This window comes from Acromyrmex echinatior, chromosome 1 (assembly GCF_024713525.1).
Source record: "Acromyrmex echinatior isolate Ae372 chromosome 1, ASM2471352v2, whole genome shotgun sequence".
NCBI classification, from domain to species: domain Eukaryota; kingdom Metazoa; phylum Arthropoda; class Insecta; order Hymenoptera; family Formicidae; genus Acromyrmex; species Acromyrmex echinatior.
In genome coordinates this window covers 27,338,180-27,362,750 of record NC_141852.1, presented here as the reverse complement: position 1 = coordinate 27,362,750, position 24,571 = coordinate 27,338,180, and the positions used below count along the sequence as shown (strand labels likewise).

At 26.8% G+C, this 24,571-nt stretch overlaps 1 protein-coding gene across 3 annotated transcripts in view; it reads left to right on the top strand.

Annotated features, from left to right (window-relative positions):
• cpx (synaptic transmission protein complexin) overlaps positions 1 to 24,343 on the top strand; it is a 141,766-nt gene extending 117,423 nt beyond the window's left edge. For all 3 annotated transcript variants that reach the window (XM_011059778.2, XM_011059780.2, XM_087406827.1), the window contains 2 exons: positions 3,943 to 4,072; positions 5,581 to 24,343. In XM_011059778.2, the coding sequence (XP_011058080.1) occupies positions 3,943 to 4,072; positions 5,581 to 5,654 (204 nt within the window). In that variant the 3' untranslated portion in view covers positions 5,655 to 24,343. The remainder of the gene's footprint in view (positions 1 to 3,942; positions 4,073 to 5,580) is intronic.
• The last annotated feature ends 228 nt before the right edge of the window (positions 24,344 to 24,571 follow it).

The window sequence follows — 24,571 nt, the reverse complement described above, 5'->3', positions numbered from 1 at the left end:
ATTAACCGTCATATCGTGGTTAAGATGATTGATCGGTTCTGTTGAACAAGCATATCCTAGTAAATGTCGAAGATAATCTGCGAGGAAGGAAGAGGAAGCATCTCAAATGTGACAACGGAGGCGAGAAAAAAGGCAACGATGAAGCGAACTAGGAAGAAAGAAGATTGAACTTAACTGGGGTCAAATTGACTCTAGTAGGGAGTCCCTGCATTCAATATGGCGACTTCCTAATAGAGTCAGGCTGACTCCTTTTAAGACGTTCACCAGATGAGGAACCGTCTCGCGAAAGTACCTTCATAAAGTAGCGTAAGCTTTATAAACAAAGTTAAGATTATTTAAGTTATAAAGCATCAGTTAATTTAATGATACGGAGTGTCGTGAGCGAATTGCATGTACCAATTTATAGAAAATATGGAAGCTGATTTATAGAAAATTTGAATGATCGGTTGGATTTGTCACATAATATTAATTATATTAATTCAGAAATAATATCTTAGAATTGTCTGTTTAATCAAGAGTTTCTTTTTACATCTATATAATTATTTATCAATTAAATTTGCGTTCGCAAATAAAAAATGTAATAAGTATATGTAGATTTTCAAGAAAAGGATCAGGCGCAATAAGATACGCATCTTTTGAAACCTACTATATAACTCTGAATTCCGACAGAGAGATCTCGGATTCCAATTTCTCGATCGCGGTAATATGTCGCGGTAATATGACATCGTATCAGATCTTCTGTCCATTTTTAGCACCGACAAAGTTTATGATGCATATAGGGAATACCAAATATCATAATCTCTTCTTCCAATCTCTCCTTTCGCTTCTACAAACTAATAAATGCTTGCAGGTATAACGATAATAACAAATAGATAATCAAAGGAGAAGTATGGAAAAGTAGAAAAGAAAGTTATACATATGTTAATATTGCTGTTAAAATTTTGGAACATCAAATAAATTTAATCAAATAAATTTAAAAACATCAAATTTTCTAAAAGTCGATAAAATATTAAAATATTATCTGTTTAATATAACTCGTTTCATAGTAAAGTATTATCTATATTTAATGTAGTTTGTTTTATTTGTAATAACTATAATGGCGAAAAAAATATTTTTACATGAATAGTTACATAAGAACGTAGAATACATCGAAACGAGGGCGTGAAAGGACGCAGGCCTCAAAAACGCCGCAGTGCGACTCACTCTGCGGACTTCATGAAAGCAATACACTGTACTAATTTCGTTAGAACAAGCGAATGGTGCAAAATTTCAAACATTTGTTTATTCATTAATTACTATCAAACAGTTGCAATTATTGTATGTATTAAATCTAATAAATGTTACATAACAATATTTAATTACATAACAATATGTAGTTTAAGGAATAAAAATTCTTTATGCACAAGAAATTTTAATTAAAGAACAATTATGAATACCCAATTAAAACATTCTGAAAAATGTAATTACTATTATTAATATCTATATTGCATAATATTATATATAATTAATTAATACGATTTTACAACTAAAGATTATTTGACAATTATTTACATTTTATTGGTCTTCATTCTTTCTGTTTTGATTTTGGAATTGAGTATTTCTTAAATTGTCCGATTATTTTTAAAGTAATTGTGCACGCAAGTTAAATGTAACGCGTGATAAATCGCCGCGCAACTATAATCCGGCGCATAATAATGTTCTCATAATTTCGAACATGAATGGACAGAAGCACACGTACTGACGCAGATGCAAGAGGTGCGCGGACATGTTGCGCGTATATCGAGGAACATTAATTAATGTCAGGATCAGAGCATCAGATTTGACGCTTGCCATGTGGGCAAGCTCACACAGTGCTCGTTTATCCTTGTGTTATCTGTCTCCTCGACATAACGCGTATGTTCGTTGAGAGATTGAGAGTTTAAAAAACAATGGGTTCTTGTAAAATATTTAGTCAGAGAATTAAGATTATTAGAGATAAAATAGAATTCTTCTTCATGTCTGTTTTAAAAAATTTTTTAAATAGACATGAAGAAATTATTGAAGTACTAATTAGACTATTAGTCAACGTGTTTTTAAAATTGCAATTAAGAAAAAATTATTTACATTACAAGGACCAGCACGATTTATCATACATTTTTTGTGTACTTCTTGACATTTTCATTATTTCCTTGTTACTAAAGGATTTTTTGACAAAAAACAACATATTGATGATTCTCCATTTTTTTAAATATTAATATGTTTGATATAATGAAGTAACTTATTAAATAAATAATCGTTGACTAAATATTATTTGCACTAACGAAATGTATATTGCTTGTAATAAAAAGTTGTGCTTGTAATAAAAAACTATACCTCTTTTTGCGCAATTATAAGTTAAGGGAAAAAAATATATCTTGTACTAATTATTATATTACTTATAAGTTTGTGAAACGATTCTTTTTTAACTAGAGAAAATTAATGTATAATTAAGTAAACTAATTTATATTTAAATGAACTGATGTATATAATAACAGGAATCGCGTAATAAGTTTTAATAGGTGTGTAAAATACTATTATCTATACATAAAATACGCTTCACTACTATTTCAAATTGTTACGTATTTTTTTTTGAATTGCAAATATATAATACATGATATTAAAAAATCATTCAACATTTAAATGGTAAATAGTACGCATCGTATTAAAAGTTTTAATAAACATAGGTCGAAAACTTAACCGTTTCTGAGATAAATAATTTTATATGTTAGTATCATAATTAACTTATTATCTCTTTACTTGTTGCATACGACGTGAAAAGAGAGAACTTGGATAAGTCGCACTAATAATTGAGATAAGTTATTTGGGAGAATTATAGATCCTGTGAGATGATCTCCCATAATGCCCATTCAGTTGTAATGGCTGCTTAATGTCAGCTTACTGATTTCCGGCGAAATTTATCATTATAAAGCAATGTATGGAAATTGAATTAGAATATTTAAATGCAGTTTGTAAACATTGAGATAAATCTTCACGTCGCATATGATACATAGAAGTCAGTTATAATATTAATAATATTATATAATAAATCAGTTATGATATTAATTTTGTCAGTTATGATTCAAAATTATTATATCTTAGAAACGGTTGAGTTTTCTGTTTTTTCTAAGGCTTTTATTCAGTATGGTGCAGTGTATCATCTATCATATAAATGTTCAATGGTTTTTTTTTACATTTTATATAATCAAACATAACGCGTTTTTTCTAAAAGCGACTCATCTAGAGGAAACAAAGGCATTCATGACGCTGACATGGAGTATGCACTATTATTCATTGCATAACAAATCATTTCACTGAAAGGCACCAATTATTAATGAGGCCTTGGTCAGTAGTACAACATGTATGTATCCTACAGGTAATGATAATACTTGTATGTGAGGCATATTCCCATACACACAGCGACAACGGCACTCGTACCATTAATGCTATGTCCAGTTTGCTCCGCAATCGAGCTTATTGTTGTACCAAGAGTACAAAGCATCAATACGCGAAGACCATTGCTGCATGTTATAAATTGTATTAAATAGCGAATAAAGAAAGAGAAACGGGGAAAGAACAAAAGAGATATTATTTGTTAAAATATAAATTAATATAATACAGTAAAATAAATATTAAATAATAAAAAGATATGTGATAATAAAATATATAATGTAATTTATTGTAAATATGTAATTGTAATATAAGAAAAAAATGTTACAATAAATATAACGATTATAGTATATATAACAATAAAATAATAAAATAGGATAATAAATTAATACTATAAATTAAAAGTAAATTAAAAGTAAATTAAAAGTATTCATAAAGATCTTATAAATGATTGAATAATTAAACTCTTAATATCAAAAAGAGAAGTTTTAGATTTTTCTATCGCTTGATGAGATATTATTTTTCTTTGATTTACAGTATAACATAAAGAAAAGGGAGGAGGTGCAAGAGATGCCACAAGAAGAGCCTAATCCTCTAATGCGAAAGAAGAAGACACCAGAGGAATTGGCGGCTGAAGCTGAAGCTGAAGACGAAGATGAGTTCACTAGTATGTAATGTTTGCAATATTACTTTGATATGTATTAATACAAAATATTTTAAATCCATTGAATTAGCTTTGACTTGAATTTTTTGTTACAAACCTAAACCCTTTTTTTTTTATAAAAATATGGAGACTTTAATAAGTTTTGAATTATGATTAAGAATAAAAAAATTGTTTATTTTCAATCATAAAAACTTAATCTCAAGTTAAAACTATATAAATACATAGCCCACTTTTTAAAAAATAAAAGTGAAAAATTAAGTTATCTTAAAAAAAGGTAAGATCACTGATAATAATCCTTTTTAAGAAGTTCAAAATTGTTATTACAGTATGAATTGTTATTGTCTATATAAACTGAAATATTTCTTAGGATATTGATATTTATATATTAATTTTAAACTTGGAAAAGTACATATGGACTCGCAAAATATGTTTGGTTAAAAAATGTAACAAGTTTTCTAATTTTGTAAACCTGAATTAATGTAATTATTTTCTATATCATTACTATACATATATAGAGAACATTGAATTATGTTTCTGTTAATATATATAGTAGTAAAGAACAAGTCCTTAGGGAAATTACTCTAAATCCATAACAACACTAGAGAGATTCAGAGACATCTGCCAGCTTCCCGAATATATTTGGATTCGTATATGTGTATACAAATATACATACATATATACATATGTATATATATGTATATATATGATAATGACAAATAATTAACTATGTATATGTGTATAATTAAAATTAATTTGTCTTTTAACACACACGTACATATATAGCCACACACACATATGTATATATACACATAAGATAGCATATATAAACAAAATTATTTTATTGTATTTTTATCAGATTTTTATTTGAATCTTATAAATTACTAGAACAACTTTTAGATATATGAAACAAGATTAGATATTAATTCTAATTATAAGAATCAGTAAAAATTAATCTATCTTATTCATTAAAGCTTTAAAGCAGAATGTGCAGCGATTAGCTTTCTTAGCTGCAGAAGTACTTTATTTAATTGTTCTAATTTAATTTGTACTTCATATCAACAGTTTTACTTTAATTAATTTTCATATTCGGTTTATAAGAATGCACATAAGTGCAAATTAAAATTAGGCAAAAAAATAAGCTTTCTTCATAATTATCTTATCTTAATAATTTTATCTTTAAGAGAAAGATAAAATATGAAAAATAAAAACTTATTTTTTATAAAAATTACAAGTTTTAAAAAAAGATTACAATTTTTTAAACAAACAACTATGTTAAATATAAATTTTTAGACATCTGTTAGAATAATCATATAACAGATAAATTTTCTTTTTTTTTACACTCTTTTTCTTTCTTTTTTTATAATATCTTATATTTTACTTTACAAACAATTTTTATTTTCAATTATAAATTTTCATAAATTTTGCATATTTTTTTCTAATTATTCTTTTGCTCAAAATTTTATTGTTGATATTTTATAATATTAAATACATTCTCATTTTGACTGTTTCAGAACTGAGAAATACGATAGAAACGCAAGTGAACGAGATCAAATCGCAAATTGAAAGTAAGTGCAGTCTCCAATGAGCCTATTGCATCGCGCGGTTCATGAGAAAGATGACAACGATATTATACGTTGTCGTCGGACTCGTGTCCGCCCTGCTGCCCACAGGAGTAAAGGAGAAAAGGGTAGCGGAAGAGATAACGAAGCAACGAGAAAAAGGAAAACTGATACGTAGAGTCACCAACATTGGAACGCCATCGTCGTGTCGATCAATCGGAGATCAATTCCAGCAGTCGATTGGTCGGTCATTGCTTAAAGCAAAGTGAACGACGAGAATGAGCCAGAAGATACATTCCAAGGATTTTTAAAGGATTCCTGAAGGATTTTTCGTTATACCTTCACACATTTAGATGCAACTTCATCAAAAATTGAAAAGATCCTGTCGAGGATTTATCCTGCATGAAATTTTTAAAATTAGAAATTAAAAAAAGAATATCTTTTATGCAAAGAAACGTTAATCGGATTATCTAAAAAAAAGTAAATGATATGAAATATCGAAAATTGTAAATTCATGCAAGTTATAAGAAATTAAAAAGTCTAAAACTGAGAAAAGATGTGATCTTTTATTAAAATCTGATAACACACAAGAAATTGGCATTGATGACTGGAATTAAAATGTGATTACTAATTGAACATATAAAATTAAATTTAATTAAAAAAAAATTTTTTAATAAATTTTAAAATTCAACTATATTGGTGCTGATAATTTATTGGTAATTCCAGTAAACCATTCACTAAGAGAGAACCCCATAACAATAAAACTACAACTCAAAATAAATAATATTATCAATTATTTCAACAAAAATATTAATTAAATAAACAATGGAGCATATTGTTATATTTATATAATAAATGGAAACAATATCGAAGGAGAAAATAAATCAACAGAATAAAGAATAAAATTGAAAGATGCTTCTTGAGAAAATATAAAGACCAATTCTCTCGGTTTCTATACAACCAGATATAAATTTTAGTTTAGAATTTATGAATTTGGAAGAAATTCTCGACAGATATCCTGAAGTTTTTCAGCGCAAAACGAAGAAATCCAGACATTGACGATATTAAAGAAAAATAAAATTAATTACCAAAAATATCGACATAATAATCTTGAAGAGACGTATGAAAGATAGACACAATTAGTATATGTTTTTAGAAAGAATGGAGATCAAGTAATTAAATATCGCGGAGAAGAATTAAAAATCCAAAAGTCTAATCTCATTTCGGAAATAAACAAATGAAAGAACATGTGTAAAAACTAAAAGGAGAGATGACTGAAATATTGTCGATCGTCGATGGTGTTTGTGAAAGGAAATTTTAGGGGGTAAAAACGACGTAGACGACGACGAAGACAAAAAAGGAAAGAGAGAGAATGCTGACTCGACCAGAGTGTGATTTTTTTATGTAATTGTTGCAGTTAAAACGAAGTGTGAAGTGATGTTGTGTTTTATATAGGATAATTAGGTGTTCTGTAGAATGTGTTTAGCTGTAGTATAGTTTACAAATCAATTATCTGGTATGACGAGTGAAGTATCCAATTGTGGGTACTGAGTTATTTTCTATTTATAGTTCGTCTAGGTATTATCTATAGTTATATGAAGAATTTTTGGCGCAATTTGGTGATTTGAAAATCAACTGTTGATTATTAGAGGAAACTAACGATTCATTCTTTAATTATTACTAGTATTAATGATTAATATTTATTTTGATATTTTGTGGAATATCTAGTTATTCTGTATTTCTTAAGATCGTGTACTGCGAACGTTTCAGACATGTTAATTGATTCTCGGATAGGGATATAGGAGGTTTCCTACAATATTTCTTTGGTAGGAAATTTTTGAAAGTTCTCAGAAGTTTTTTAAAGAATCGTCGAAGCTTTTAGAGTTTTGTATTCGACAATTATATTATTCGGCATTAGATATATCTAATAAACCGTGATAACGGCAATATCACTTTTGTGATCTTATGGTTGCCATACGATTAGAGCTTCTGCGTAATTAGCTAGAAAATAACAAGCGTGATTTATGCGGTGATCAATTAGCTTATTTATTTTTCTGGAAATAAAAGATTTGTAGTGCACGGAAGAGGTGATCCACTTCTTGCTGCGTATGCAATTATATTGTTGCGGTCTGCGTGCAAGTCGGTTAGATGTAATCGGTTATCAAATGGGAAACTTCAGAAGTAGTTGAATATTCAAATATGGACCTCGAAACTTCCCTATTAGGTGGTCAATTAACAGCTCCAATGAATGCGTTGTAGTACAGAAACTATACTGTGCTTTATATTGCTGCACTTATAGTCTAACTAACTTTTTATTTTAATTGCTGTCCTTTTCTATCAAATTTATAAACCCTTCTTATTTTAAATGTTACTGCTTTTGACTGTAAAACTATGGGTTGCTAGCTATATAAACTTTTTTAATCATGACGTAAAAGGCAAGTTGTAACATTGTGCATAATAAACTTAATGATTTAAAATTCAATTTCAATAAATAATATCGGTTTTAATAATTAAATAAATTAAACAATACAATATAGGGCTAAGAACCAACTGAGGATAATATATGAGTAACAATATTATTGTAAACAATATAAAAACGTACAGACGTTTCGATCCCTCGGGTCCTTCTCAATGTTAAAAAATAAATTTTTATGTTACCGATAATTACGTAAGATGTTCAATATATAAAAAGCGCACGTGTACTCGCATATTGGAAATAATAATTATGATATGATTCAATCGGCTTTCCATCAGAACTTATTGTTGATTATTCGAATGTCCAAAATAATTAAAAAAATATAAATTGAGTACTGAAAGTAATTAATAACAGAGATATCAAACGGGTCTTAACCCTGTCGAACTCTAAGATGTCATCTCTCAGTAATCAATTTATATTTTTTTAATTATTTGAGACATTCGAATAATCAATAATTGCAAAAATAATATGAAGGCATATATGCATCTTTATTACATTAATTTTCACTGGACCAACCTATTGTAAATTTGAGAGGATATTACGGTATACGATATACGGTATACGGTATTATAGACTTTATATTATGTGACTTCTGGAATAGACTAACAACAAGTTCTGATGGAAAGCCGATTGAATCCAGGCCATATCATGCCATAATTATTATTTCCAATATACGGGTGCACATGCACTTTTTATATATTGAACATTTTGCGTAGTTATCGGTAACATCAAAATTTATTTTTTAACATTGAGGAGGACCCAATAGGGAAACGTCTGTACGTTTTTATATTGCTTACAATAATATTGTTATTCATATATTATCTTGAGTTGGTTCTTAGCTCTATATTGTATTGTTCAATTTATTTAATAATTTAATAAAAATTTGTCTCAAAAAATTATAATACAAAACTAATAATATAAGAGAAAAATACAAAATTATAGTCTTTAAAATTATAAAAAAGGAATCAATGAGCGAATATTCGAGAGTGAAACTATTGATAAAACTTAAATAGCAACAATCTTAAAAAATGATCTAATTCTGTCACCGATTAATCTGTTAACTATCTTATATCGTCGATGCTACGGTAATAATCATATTGATTTTTACTATTTGTAGGCAATGTCCGGTTTATATCTACAGTTGTTACACATATACACACATAGTTATTATATCACTATTATTATATAGATACTATCTGTTATTGTATTCACTACAGCTTCACAACAACGTTACATTTTGTCTTTTCATTTATACAAATGAAATACATTAAATAGACAAAACGTGTTTTGTCTATTTAACAAACATATCAAAACTGAGTATATTCACGCGTCTAGTACGTTCAAGTTCATAATTTGTTGATAATAATTGCAAGTAAATTCATTAATGTGACTAAACCTTACTTAAAATTAACGGAAATAGTTATGACAGTAGAATGAAGATGATAATATAATATTTGCTAACAAAAAAATTCTTTATTGCGTTACTGATATATTTTAATTCTTCGCTAGCAGTCGATGTTTTATAGTTGAACGCAAATCTTTTCTTTTACAAATAAAAATTTAATTATACATATATTAATTATACAATGCCGCGCTATCTGGTCGCGCAGCATACGACTCTCGAGATAGATATACACTTACAAATATCATGTGCTCGAAAATGCAAGGTACAGGGCGGGATATTTAGCTTCTCTCGCTCGTTACAAACAATAAAGTTTATATATATATATATATATATAAATATATATTCATACATATATATACGTATATGGGAGTATATATATATATATATATATATATATATAAACATAAAGAAGAAAAAAGATGAAAGAAGTAAAAAAAAGAAACGCATGTTAGCGCGTTAAGTTTTTAGGAAAGATTTTTCGAATAATGAAAAAAATAATAATAATAACAAATGTAGCTGAGTTATGTAGTTGATAGAAATTCGTTCGATGACTGCTTTAACATGCTAAGGAGAGAAACGAGAGAGAAGACAGAGATGAGAATTTCTTATTATTATTGTTATCGTTATTATTAGTAACGCTATTATTAAAAATTTGTACTAAAAAATAAACACATGGAGCGTAACGGCAAAATCATCACGAAATATGACTAATGTTAATTACTAGTTCTCGCTCTGCCATTTATCTAAAAATTAAACGAGATTACTAATTTAAAAAGACAAATAGTGGGATAATGAAAAATATAACAAACATGTACACAAAACATCAATATAAACATTTTATTAAACTTAGGAAATGTATAGAAGAAAAGAGGATCAATATGAATTATTTATGAAATAATTAGATTATTTTTATTGTTTTCTTTTAAATTTTTTAAATTATTAATACTGATCTCTTTATTTTTAAATATTTTTTATTCAACATCATGAAAACTTAAAATTGTGAAAAAATAATTGTTATCTAAATAAGTACATTATTATTTCGAGGTTATTGTGTTAAATTTAGTATATTATTTCGTATATTTAATATATTATTCGTTTATTCATTAAAAATTTATTATTTGTTTTGTTGTTATTATTAATACATATTTAAATATATTTTTATATTTTAAAACACATTTTAAGTTTTCTTTGTTATTAATTTCTTAAGATTTTCGAATATTATATTATTATATTTATTTTAAATGCAAAAAATTTTTAATTTGTTTTGTTCTAATTCTATTTTTATATAGAATATTTTACATATAATTTTTTAATCTATAATAACACATATATATGAAAATTGGTATGCCATAAAAAATAAAAGCACAGATAAAAAGTGAGAGGGAAAAAGACATTAATATATTGTAGAACCATTTTTGTACGGAAGACAGAGGAACGAAAAGTATTTTTGTTATTTGAATATGTTAAATTTATAAATACACTCTAATCCTTACCCTTGAATTGCAGGGGATAATAATAAAAAATAAATTAGTAGTACATTCAATCCATAAACGATAAATAAGAAATTGATAATAAAGCGAGATTAATTTTATCGCTGACAGAGTGAGGTCAAAATAATTTAATGAATATTATAATATTTATATGCTTAATATTTATATGGTTTTTTAATTTTATTAATTAATTTATTTTGTTAATTTCACAAATATTTTCATAATTTTCTAAAAGGCTTGATAGCTGTAACTTGCAACAAATTTTTAATATATTTTTATTACAACTTAAAATTAAAAATAAAAATATTTTGTTCAATTATTTAAATAAATTTTTGTCTAATAAATTGGATTTCAAAGTATGAAAGACTGAAGTTTAATAACAAAATTAGTATGCACAGAAAAATGATTGCCGCTCAATTGAGGACATCACTCTATAGGTTTATAATTAAATAATCATGAAATTATTGTTCTAGATTCTAGAAATATCACTTCTTCAAAATTGTTCCTTTTCTGTCTTTCTTTTAAATCATCTTTAGTCTTACTCCTTTTACTGCTATTAATATTACAGTTTACAAACTCAATTACTTTCCCATCTATCGCAAAAAAATTTTGGACTTCTGGAATTTTTAAATCATGTTATTTTTTAATGTTTTTTATTTTTCCTCTGGTATGAATTTTCTCTTCTTGTATTTATTATATTTTATTATCTTTCAATTTTTTTTCTTTTCACATTTTATGTTTATTTTGTACTTTTGTAATTTTGTAATTGTATTTATATTATATTACTGTTATTATTATTTATTTATGTACTTTAGTTGATTTTATTTATGTATATAATAATTTTATATAAACTTTATATACAATTTTTAATTAATATTTTTGGAATGTACGTGCTCTTTTTGTTGTATAAAATTCTAAGGAAACATTTTCAGTTTTAGAAAACGCACTTTAATTCATTTTTATTCATTTTTAGTATATAAATTCATTTTTACTATTATTTTTCTACATGACTTTAATATCCATTTCACTTTTCAAGGAATAAAGTTTTTGCAGTTTTTTTCGCAACAATATTGAACAGAAAACATCAGTGCTATTTTGCTTATTTTGCAAATACCTTGAAAATTGTTGTGCATAACTTCATCAAAATTATGCGGAAGGAATGTTTTTTTAAGTAAAGTTTGGGGCCGTTAAAATCTTTACTAAAATTCTTTCTAAAATCATTTAAAAATAAATTTTATGTATGGGATATTTTATTTATGAGAATTTTATTTTATCATATCCTCTAAATAATTCGGTCTTAAAAATTACTAAAATAAATTTAAATATAAAAATAAAAAAATGAGTAAATAAATAATAAAATATATACATAATAAATCAAATTATATTTATTACATATTTGTAAATTTTATTATTATATGTATTCTTTTTATTTCTTTACAATAAATTTATATAGAAATATTATTAACACTCCAAATCTGAAAGGACTTACGACACCACTGTTCAAGGATTAATTCTCGTCGAACCAATAGCAATATTCAGTGAATGCAAACAAAGCGTTTCTCTAGCTGCTTTATTCCACGCTTTTATCGTAAAAAAACCCACAAATTTTCTTCTGCAATTCGCGGAAAGAACAGAACCATCTTTGAAGTTCACTAAGTTCGGCGACGACCGAAAGTTCTATAAAAATCGCTGACAACCTTCCTTCCTTTTTGTTCTTCTTGGTTTCGTCCTTTTTAGCTCGATTCTTTTTTTCCCTCCTATTTCTCCTCTTTCCCTCCCTCCCTTCTCCTTCTCTCTCTCTCTCTCTCTCTCTCTCTCTCTCTCTCTCTCTCTCTCTTTCTCTCTCTCGCGGTTTTCAAAGCAAGAAACTCTACCATCCGATGCGACTCTGCAGCTGTTTGCTCACGAAAAACAAACCAAAAACTTTTCTTTCAGCATTTGACTTATCCTCGTTCTCCTTTCGATCTTGCTTGGGAGATAGATAAGGATTTTCATAGGTTTAAAATTTCACTAGAAATTTTGATTTATGATCTTGAAAATCACGTTTTAATTGAGGAACATAATTGAAAAAAATTATAAATTAAATACGAAAATAAATTATTCTTTAAAAAATTAAATATATACTTAAGGGATGGTATCGAGCAATTATGTTATATGTTATGTTTATGACAAATTGAAATCGATCAGATTCTAAAATTACATCACATTCTCTTACAGAAAATTTTATTTTGTTAAATTTGTATAAATATATCTGTATGTACAAAATTTTTGTATTTATTTTAATTATTGTTTTATTACTGTAATTATTATATAAATTTTAAACACACACACAGCTGACGCAATTTGTCTTTTAATAATATATTTTATATATTTATATTTTATATATTTATTTGTTATAATATAATATTATTAATATATCTTATAATAACATATTTATTATTATAATTACGTATTAATTTATTTTATTATTAAATTTCTTTAATATAGATATTTATTTGTATTAAATGTAAACATGTAATTTTGTGAATCGGATAAAGATATATTACAAGTTAGCTGCGTATATGGGATCATAGAATTAACCGAGTTTTCTCTATAAATTTCGTTTCATACAACCATAAATTAAATCTTTACTATTTTTATTTTTACTAGACTAAATTCTCTATATCTATATAGAATCTTTAAAAAGATAATGGTTCAAATTAATATGTTAAAAAGAACTTATTAAGCCAAGTAGAAAAATCTCAATCAAGAGATTGCAAACCTATTACTTAGAATATAACATGTGGAAAGTATTATACGTATGTTACTGATTAGCGAAAGCTGCTACTATGACTGCGACATTTTTTTCTCAGTTTAGTTTGTTCTATCTAACGTATCAATTGGACCATTATTTTATAAACATCCTATAGTCTATAATGTTCGCTACTATGATTGTCTTTGCGTTTTTCTATGGAATAACGCAGGAAAAAAATGATCTCGTCCAACAACCAAATTTCCAACGATTCACTCACGAGAATCAAGGAGACGATCGACTAATATATCAAGGATGCGAAAGAAACAAAAAATTACTTTTTACAATGTTTTTAAAGTGTACTCGATGTTTAATCTTTTATCTATCTATCGATGTGCCATGCATGTCAAATTTCTACTCCGCTTGCCGTATCTTTTCTGTCAATGTCGTTGGCTGGTTGATCTTCTTCGTCGTGCAGCTTATTGCTCTCGTGTAACTGTCTGTCTGGCTGAAGATCTTCGAAAATTACCCTGTAACGGGTAATTCGTTCCACAATTATTCCCGAAAGGCGTAATCAATATCGAAACTACTATTTCTAATACAATTTCAAAGTTGAAACTCATCATCATGCGCTTCGTTCATAAATGATTTTCGACATATTATATTTTATTCATTCGCAAAAATTATGAGAAGTATATAAATATTAAAGTCTGTTGTATAAAACATACGAGAAAAATGACAACAATTATAAATTATAATTCTATTATGTTTCATTATTCTATTAGTTCTATTTTCATAATGTTATTGGTATTGACGTTATTTAAAATTGAAATATTTGTACTAACAATAATTGTTGTAAGTGTTTAATATTACAGAATTATTCCAATAGAAATATTATTAGTTTTGTAGCTATTATAACAATATTTTTTTATAAGTACATTATAAAATTTATTTTAAATACTTATCGTCAATTTCTTAATTTTAGGATATGAATTAATATAATCAAAGAAGAAAAAATATATATAAATACATACACACAAATATATACATATATATATATATATATTTTGTTATCAGAATTAAGAAGATAAATGAACGACGAGGTTATTTTCGAAGATCCGGTCGAAATTTACGCTCTTTTCTGTAAATCATCTTACATGTTTAATCATCCTGATTAATTCTCATAACTGCAAACAAAAGATTTAGAAATTCTATTTCATTGTCGAAATAACAAGTTAATAATATTAGATATATTATGAAAAAAATCTTAACTTTTTTGAAAATCTTTTCAGAATATAGATTCAGAATTATATAATTCTTACATACTAATTTGCAAATATTTTAGAAACAAATATTATCTTTATATTTATATTTATAAAAACTTTATTTGCAAATTTTTTACAAAATAATATTTGATTTAATTTCTCGAGTTGCTATAGTTTCGTAGTTATGAGTTTTTAATTAGGATACTAACACTGTTGCGCGGTGATACCGTTGCTATACTCTTCGAACATCCTTGCGATGTACCCCGCCGTTCAAATTATATCCAAAGCGATGTTATACTCGAAGTCAATTACTGAATATAAATCGATTTATTGAAGATATATGCACTTTCTCGTATAATTTTCAATATACGCAGTATTTATCTGTTGTAGGTGTGTAAGTCAAATATATCCACAAATTAAGTGCAAGGGCGAGCATTAACATTTTCCGTTATATCAAAATAAGACTATTTTATAAATATTATTAATATGTGAAACATATAAACATAATATTTCACATAATATTTTAACTCATTCTTTCAATCATTCTTTTTATATTGATTATAATCGAATTTTAATATTACTCAGAACTTCAAGAACATAGAAATGTTTAAAATATTTAGATTTAATAAACTAAACAATAATTTATTTAATTATATTTGATAATTATTTATATTTTGCTCTAATAATACAGATATTAAAAATTTTCAATGTCTGGAATGTCTGGCTATTAGTACATCATCGAATATTGAGATTAATGCTCTCGTTTGTACAAAAAATAATGGCGACACACTTAAAGGACCAGGAATGTTCTCCGGAACAAATTTTAACCTACAATTAAAAGCGGATTATAATTAAAAACGTTGATATCCAATAATTTAACTCTTTTAGCAAGAAGTAGACAGGTTCATCATGACTGAAACGTTATCCTGGTCTACTTAATTGTAATGGCCACTTAAAATGCAACAATTAACAGTGACGTAAAATATTTTGCTTAATCGCTTTCTCTCGTCTCACTTATCGCGACTTATTCTCTTATAATCGTAATGATCCTATATTAATCTTTGTACTAATCTCTCTATTAGTGCTGCTGTTGCTCTAGAAAACTTTTGATGTCTCTATGTAGCACGTTTAAATATATGGGAATCAGTTTTAATATCAAAATTAACTAATCTCTTGCTCTATTTTTTTCAAAATTTAACGTCTCTATTATCCAATTTTACATATTTTTTAAACTGTACATATTGATTTTTAATTTTTGAAATGAACATGATATATGAGAAAGTCACTTATTCATTTTCAACGTGAGAAATGATCATTAAAAATATAAAAAAAGTTCATTTAACTTTATTTAATATTAATTAAAGAATGATGTGATTTAAAAAAGTTGTTAAATGTTCTTCTAATTTCTGATTCCCATATTAGTCAAAATGTTGTATGTGAAATGCATGCGTTCTTCGTTGTAACGATGTTGTTCTTATTAGTCAAAGGACACGAAGGTTAAGCTGAGTAAAATGCATCGATTAATTATCATTATTATTACTTGCACTTATCTAAATTCTTAATTTCAGATTGATGCAAATGTATCAAGCACGTACTATTTGGGGATACTAATCTCTACAGTCCTTTTTTCCTTATGACGTTTGTTTTGTTTAGGCATTAATTTTAATTTTAAAGAAATATATCTGACGTACATCAGACTATTGTGAACAATGTCAATACAAATAAACAGAAATTTTGCTTTATTAGATTAACATTTTATAATATGTTAAAATCGATGGTTCATGTATTATTTAATTATTTAATTATTATTTTATATGCCATTAAATTTAACACGACTAATAGTAAGTTTATACTAATCATCAGAAAATTCAAACTTTTTATATTAAATATTTGCACGTTTAATTTTGTGAAATTGATTGGTGCATTTATCATCTTTCCTTCGAAGCAACCAAATTATTTTCATCTTCAAGATATTATTCTCATTCTTGATAAAAATTAAAAATTAATTATATTATTCAACTTTTCTCAAAAGATTATAAATGACTAATCAAATAAATAAATTAATGATTTATCAAATAAATAAAAATCACATTTATATCAAGATAAAAAACAAGGTTTATAAAATTCTGGAAGAAAAAGAAATACAGATCAATGTTATTTAATTAACTTCGAAATAATAAATGAAATGAAAAGAAATGAAATCTTGAAGATGAAAATATCTCGCTTGCATCGAAACTTCGCTATTTAATGAAAAAATGATGTGCTCTTTCTCTCAATTTCGTTGGAGATAAGATGCAATATGATGTATTTTCTCTTGATCGGATATTTAGCTCTCTCTCTCTGTAATTTTTCCGTAGTGTCACTTATATACAATGTAATTACTTATGTGTAACGTGTATATACGTTGCGTTGCACCCTACTTCTCTATTCTATACTTAATCTATGTAGTAAAATAGTAGAAGAAAATATGAAGCAAAATGTAATGGCGTGTAAAGCCAAAGAACATCGAATATTCGATATTATCGCTGATGCCGATGTTACTGCTGACTAATGTCGTGTGTCGTTGTTGTTTCTTAATAATCAACGTTAACCCTAAACAGTATAAAAAACTGTTATTTCATGATTTTTCATTGTAAAAAAATATTTTAATTATATAATTATCAAAATATATATTGATATTATTACAATTATTATTATTGTTTCTATCATATAATTATAATAATATATTTATATTATTATAATTATATTAACTATATTTTATTGTTACGAGGGTGGTTTGAAAAGAAAATGCAAAGTCAGAAAGATGAATGCCTATTTTACACAGTTGAACCAATCCTATTATTCAAAAGGGATTAAGAAATTGGAGCAGCGTTGGACGCTCCCTTCCGAATCCCTTCCGAATAATAGGATTAGTTCAACTGTGCAAAATAGGCATTCATCTCTCTGACTTTGCATGAACTTTTCAAACTACCCTCGTATGTATTAATATTTATTGTAGCTTTATACTTTTCATTACTAACAAAAATGTTATTAAATGTTTCTTTGTTAGTTTTCTTTTATGAAATAAAAAATAAGAAATAAAATAATTATAAAAAGAATTAGTAAGATAAAAGATATTTAGAAGTAAAAGTTATTATAGTAGAATTGACAGTTAAATTATAAATTATATTGTTTAGGGATAATAATGCTCGTTGCCATGTCGCTAATAAGAAAAGATCGTCGGAAAGTTTCTATCACTCGAGGAATTTTCCGTACGACAGCTTAATGTACGATTAACAGCAAAAATGAAAAAAAATTCTATGATTCTGATGCACTTGATCACGTTAATATCTCGAATTTTTTTTAATTTACTACCTCATTTTAAATCGGAACCATTATTTTTATCCCATATACAGTTATAACTACTTATAAATTGAGAACGTAAAGACTAAGAAAAACGCTCATATTAAAAACATTAGAAACTTAGAAATTATTATGTTAAAATATATGCAAAATTTTTAAAAACGACGTAGTTTTTATTAATTTAAAATTCAATCGAATTGTTTAATCTTTAATATATTATTTGTTTTTCTTACTTTAAAAACATATTTTTTAAATGAATTATCAAGTTTCTTTACTTCAAATTAAAACTAAATTTAGCTTTAGATCTTTACAGCCAAATTTTTATTAAACGCATATGTAACTACTATTATTGTTTTATTTTAAATTTCTATCTATCTCTAACACTCTCTTCCTAACAATTCTTGATGCTTTATACGTTTAAAGTATCTTATTAATTTAAATACAATAATTATTTCTATTTGTTTATTTTTTATTATTTCACTAGTTAGTAGCACTTTAAAAAAAAAAACATTTGTCTTTTTCATAATCATATTTGTATCTCTAAAATGCTCTCGGACTTGCTCAAATCATTTTTATGTTTGTCTCCTGTGCGTACTGTGCAACATGTACTTGCGATTAAAGTGCATAACTTTTCATACATTAAGAATCTAACATCTTCGCTCCCTTTCCTTTCAGCCACCCTAAGCCAATTTCGCGTGGCACGTGGCACGTGATATATATACATATATGTCAAAGAAGAAGAAACGCGCGATGATGTTGTGATTTGTGTTTTATAGATTTTCACATGAGAAATGACCGCTCTCGAAATAATGCCAGGGGCACATTCCACGTCCCGGCATACCGAATGTTTATCTAATACCGATCGATCTATCGGCTGATCTACCGTGAAGCGAAGTTAGTTTTTGTCTCACTTCGCGACTATCGCACTTCGAGGGAACACATAGACACAGATTGATTATGTAGACGATACGAGAAATTTGTTTATTGTATTTAGTACAAACGTTTATTAGTATCTGTGAGTAGTGTAGACATAGAATAATCTAAATTACGATTTATATATATAATCTAGATAGGCAAGTAATAGAATAAAGCGGACGTATTTCTTTCTACAAAAGAAAAGAAAAGAAGAATATAATACTGTTGCTACATTCTATGCTTGTCTATTTACGTTACACGGTGATATTCAAATTTTCTACATTGTATTTAGGCTAAATGCAAATAATCGTGTTTAACTTCAGCAGTCAAGAAGTGTCGTTGAAGTCACGAATTAACTCCTCTTCACCGATCGTAGACCACAACATCTCGTTGATCGCTCGATCAATTCTTTTTAATGTTAAATTTTAAAAATATTCGACGTCAATCATGGATTGACAATAGAATGGATAAATCTCAAATGTGATCGGTCGGTTTGAAAAAAATATGTAGGGAGGAGAAAAATGGAACGGCAAAGAAATTCGAATAAACTTAATTCATGTTATATCCGTGTTAAGGATTCATAATTATAACGATTTGTATTTTAAAAGGAATCTCAAGATTCTGGGATTTGATGTCTAAACTTTAATAATAAATAATGATCGATATCAACTCGATCGACAAAATTGAATAATTTAATTACTCTCTGGGGAAAGTGACAAGCTCTTTTGAACAAATTTCAAATTTCAAATTTCAAATTTCAATGTCTACCAAGATTCGAGTTTTCTAAATCGCAAATTCAACTTCCGTTCCTCCATCTTCTTCGTGCAACTAGTATCGATCCTGCTTGACTACTTGATAATCAAGGAAACTATTGAGAGAATAGGAAAACAGTAATAATTCCTAAAGAAAGGAATGATCTCGTTAAGCCCAAATAGCGCCGAAAATTTTGAGGATCAAGGCGACAGACGTTATGTTTTTTCCATGTACATAAAAATTTTTAGGGACATCTCGATCTACATCTTAACTCGTTATCGTTTTTACAATGATGGTTTTATCGTAAAACCGCAACCGAGAGCGAATACGATAAAAAAGAAAAATTATAATACGGGCGGGTTTCTCACTTCCTCGAGACGTTTATATTTATAAAAAAGTTCCTAGGTGTCCTTTAGATTATAGAGAAAGCCTTAGATAAACTCTTAAGAATTGTAGATGATTAGATATGTAGATCCTGATAGATAACATTAATTTGCAAATTAATTGTGAATTCTTGGGTCTGTGGATTCTTACACCTTTGAAAGTGTAGATTGTTGAACTATTAGATATTCGCGTCATCCTAGGATTCATATAGATCCTCGAATTCTTGGACTCGAGAATTCTTCAGTTTAAAAAAAAAAATTTCAATTGTCTTGAAATTTTGATCTTTTTTATAATCGAGCTAGGTTAAATATTAATCTTATATCGAAAAAAATCATTTACAAAATGATTATTTGATATTATTCAGATCGATGATCGATGATTTATAACGTACGATCTCGAGGAACACCGGGAAATTCGTGAATACCGACTTGGCTATTCAGAGACAACGACACAACGCATTATAAAGTAATAATGATAACTTAACGTTAATCGATTACTATTACGATCGCTCACATCGCGAGAAGTGATGACGATGATGATTATTGCGTACAGATTATCCTCGAATTATCGCATTTTCTTTAAGAAATCATTCTAGAATAACAAGTGAGAAGAATAATAGATGTTCGAGCATTTTATGAATTCAATATATTTTGACTTACAAAATGACTTAATTCGACAGATGATTTATGTTGAATATGTTCGTGTGACCATTTTTTGTTCTTATTATTTGTAACTTAAAAAAGCTACTTTTCCTTATATTCGAAGCAAGAATGGTTGTTTTGATTTTCTTTCTAAAGTATTTATGAGAAGAAAACGTGATAGTTCGAGAATGTCTGTAGTTAGAGAAGTTAGGCGTTAAGCAAGATACATTATTAAGAAAAAAGTTAAACCATATGTGGTTAAGTAGGTAGACTTTAGCTTTATACACAAGAGAGTGATAAGGGAATATTCATGGAAATGAGAGAGAGAAAGAGAGAGAGAGAAAGAGAGGGAGAGTGAGTGAGAGAGAGAGAAAGAAAACTTTGCCGATTGTGAATGAATTACAAAAGAAAGAGCGTTAAAAAACTCCGCATTTTCGACTGCCATTCGAGTTAGCAATGATTCGTTATACCAACATGTCCGAGCGAACTTGTGCGATGTTTGTGGAAAGGAGTTATTATCGCTGTCGCAAGAATTATATACAAAGACGTTCGAAATCAATCATGTTTTTTTTCTACTTGCAAATTCATCAATCACTTTTAAATCAAATATTAAAAATTTAACGAAACATTATTTTATTCATAATTTTTTAAAATTCTTGATATAACTGTTTAATAAAAAAAATTCTCTAAAAGATAAATATTATTCGATAATAAATATCATCAAAACTAATTTTTTAAAATTAATTAGTGTTTAGTTTTAGGAAATATTATATTAATATTTTGAATTGTTATTTTTAATTAAAAAAACTCGATTACATATTAATGATAAAATTTTACGCGCGAATTAAAGCGTCATTGATTTGAAAATCTTTGTATTATTGTTATTTGTAATTATTCTGAAATACTTTCAATTGTTATTATATTAATAATTGTATTTATTAATATTATTGTTATTTTTAAATAAGTGAGATTAGTGTATGATTATTACAAGAAGAATTTTATAATATGTGATATTATACACACACATATAAATATTTAAATTTTTCATGTAATTCAAAATATTTAAATGTAAATCTCTCTCATTTTAAATCAAAATTCGTCTAACGATGAACATTGTTATATTCTGTCTTATATTAATCCATTGGAACACTATATAAATTGTGAAACAAGTTGTTATACTTGTAAAATAAAAAAATTTTTTTTATTTACTTAATAAATAATGTAAGAATAGTGGGTATTCAAAATAACGAGGAATAGTGGTGAGAAGATTTTAATTTTATTAATTCTCCTTATTTGAAGTTAAACTTATAATTAGAGTTTCTTTTCTTACGAAAAACTCTATACAATTGAAAAATTAATTTATGATGATACAATAGATTGAAATTGACATGAAAATCTTTTGACGACTTATATATATATAATCTTCTGTTTTATTTTATATTAATCGTCATATTGTTCTTGACGATAGCGTACGTTCGATATTGTTGCGGACCAGACTCTTCGTGATTTCGTTAAACCAAGAAGCAATACTGTTGATGCCTACAATTACTATTATCGAACGAGTGTTTAAGTAAATTACAATCAATCTAATCCTGGAACCTTAATATAAAAACCCACTAATTTTAATTTATATAAAATAATTGGACATTTTATTGTAAACGCAATTTAAAAAATTAATTCTGTTTTAATAAATATTTTATCAGTTAATATGTATCAAAATAAAAATAATATTTAAAAAATTATATTTTCTATTATCAGAAATAATTAGGGTTCTAGGATTAACAGCGAAAATTTGAAAACTTATATGACAACTTTTCGCAGATTTGGAATATATCTTTATAAAACAAAGATAAGCACTTTAGAATGTAATGAAGAGATCAGTTGAAAGAGATGATTATAAAAACAAAAGAATTGAGCTTGGATTTTAATCTAATCTAAGAGATTTATGATAGTTTGAAAATAAGTCTGAGCTTATTTTTCTTTTACAGCCAAATATCTGCGAAGAGATGTCCTTAAATTAAGAACGATTTAGAATAAAATTGTTTGTGGAATTTAGCAACATACCGAATGTGGAGTGTGAGAAAGAATGGACGAGAATCGCACGAAGCTTGCTCGGAAAATGAATGGAAGGTTGTGAATGATCTGAAGATTGTTTGGACTCTTGAAATTTATGACTACAAACTCTTTGATTCATAAGTTTGTGCTTTGTTAAATTTAGATATTTGAATTTTTTCTTTGTATCTTTGTCTCTTGGTGGTGATTATTAATTTTAGTCATAAAATCAAAAAATCAAATATATCCTAAGGAATATATGAATCTTGGCTACACACATATTTAAATATTAATTAATTAAGATTTTGTATTCCTAATTTTCAACATCTTTCTCTCGAATATTGAATTTTATGTTAAAAATCTGTAAATAATATGTATTTATGTTTTCCTTAGAATTTTTTAAAAATCAATTTTTATTTTACTTGATCTGACAATTAAGTTTGTAAATATATTTTTTCTAAATACATTAAAAATAAAAAATACGCTAAGATATCATATATGTGCGCCTCAATTTTTCACATATCTTCAATTTCAATTGAAGAATCGCTATAATAGTTACATCATATATAGCTGATATAAATATTATGCAAAAGAAAATCTTATTTTGAAGGGCGTAATATTAACTTGGATGAAAATGCGTTATATTAGAATAAGTTGTATGTAAACGGATTTAATTGTCAGACCACTTATTTTTCTTATAATTTGTTAAGCATGTACTGTGCTTTATGGAAAGCTGGGATTCTGGAATCCTCGAATCGGAGGACATTTTGTGGCAGACGAAAAAGAGAACGCTGAAGAAAGAACAGGAAGCTCGTGTGAACAAAGAAAGCTAAGCAAAAATGACGGTGTATGGTGGAGGAATAAAACCCTTGTATAAAAAAAATAGCAGTGCGTAGCAGCTAACCTAATCGATAAAGGAATGATACAAAATGAGTTTATTGTTGAATATAATAATGTATTATGTAACATTAACAAAGTAAAAAAAAAAGAAAGAGAAAGAGGCGAATGATGATAATATTATATTGTTGTTAGATATATATATTATATATATTATATAAAAAAAATCTTAGAAATTAAGTGACCACCCAACATTCACCCACACAAGTATACACTCTCGCAGGATATACAGGGTGTCTCGACGAAAATGTATTCCAGTAGAGGAGACGCTTACTGCTCGAGTAAAATTTGTGTTTGTTTTTTTCTAGTAATGACTTAATCCGAGATATTTGTTGAAAATTAATAAAAAGCAAAAATAACCAAATATTTTACTTTTTTATCAATCATACCAAATATTTCCTTGATAAAACCCCATTTTAAACAGAAAAATTAAAACTTTTTTCTTAAAAAATCCTTTTTTTATTTTTCAACAATCCGTTAAAAAAATCTCAAGAGGATTGCAACAATTAACACTTCTTTTTTTTAATTTTGACACTAACTTTTACAACATATATATTATTAATTGCACAATTTAGAACTGCACTTAGACTTT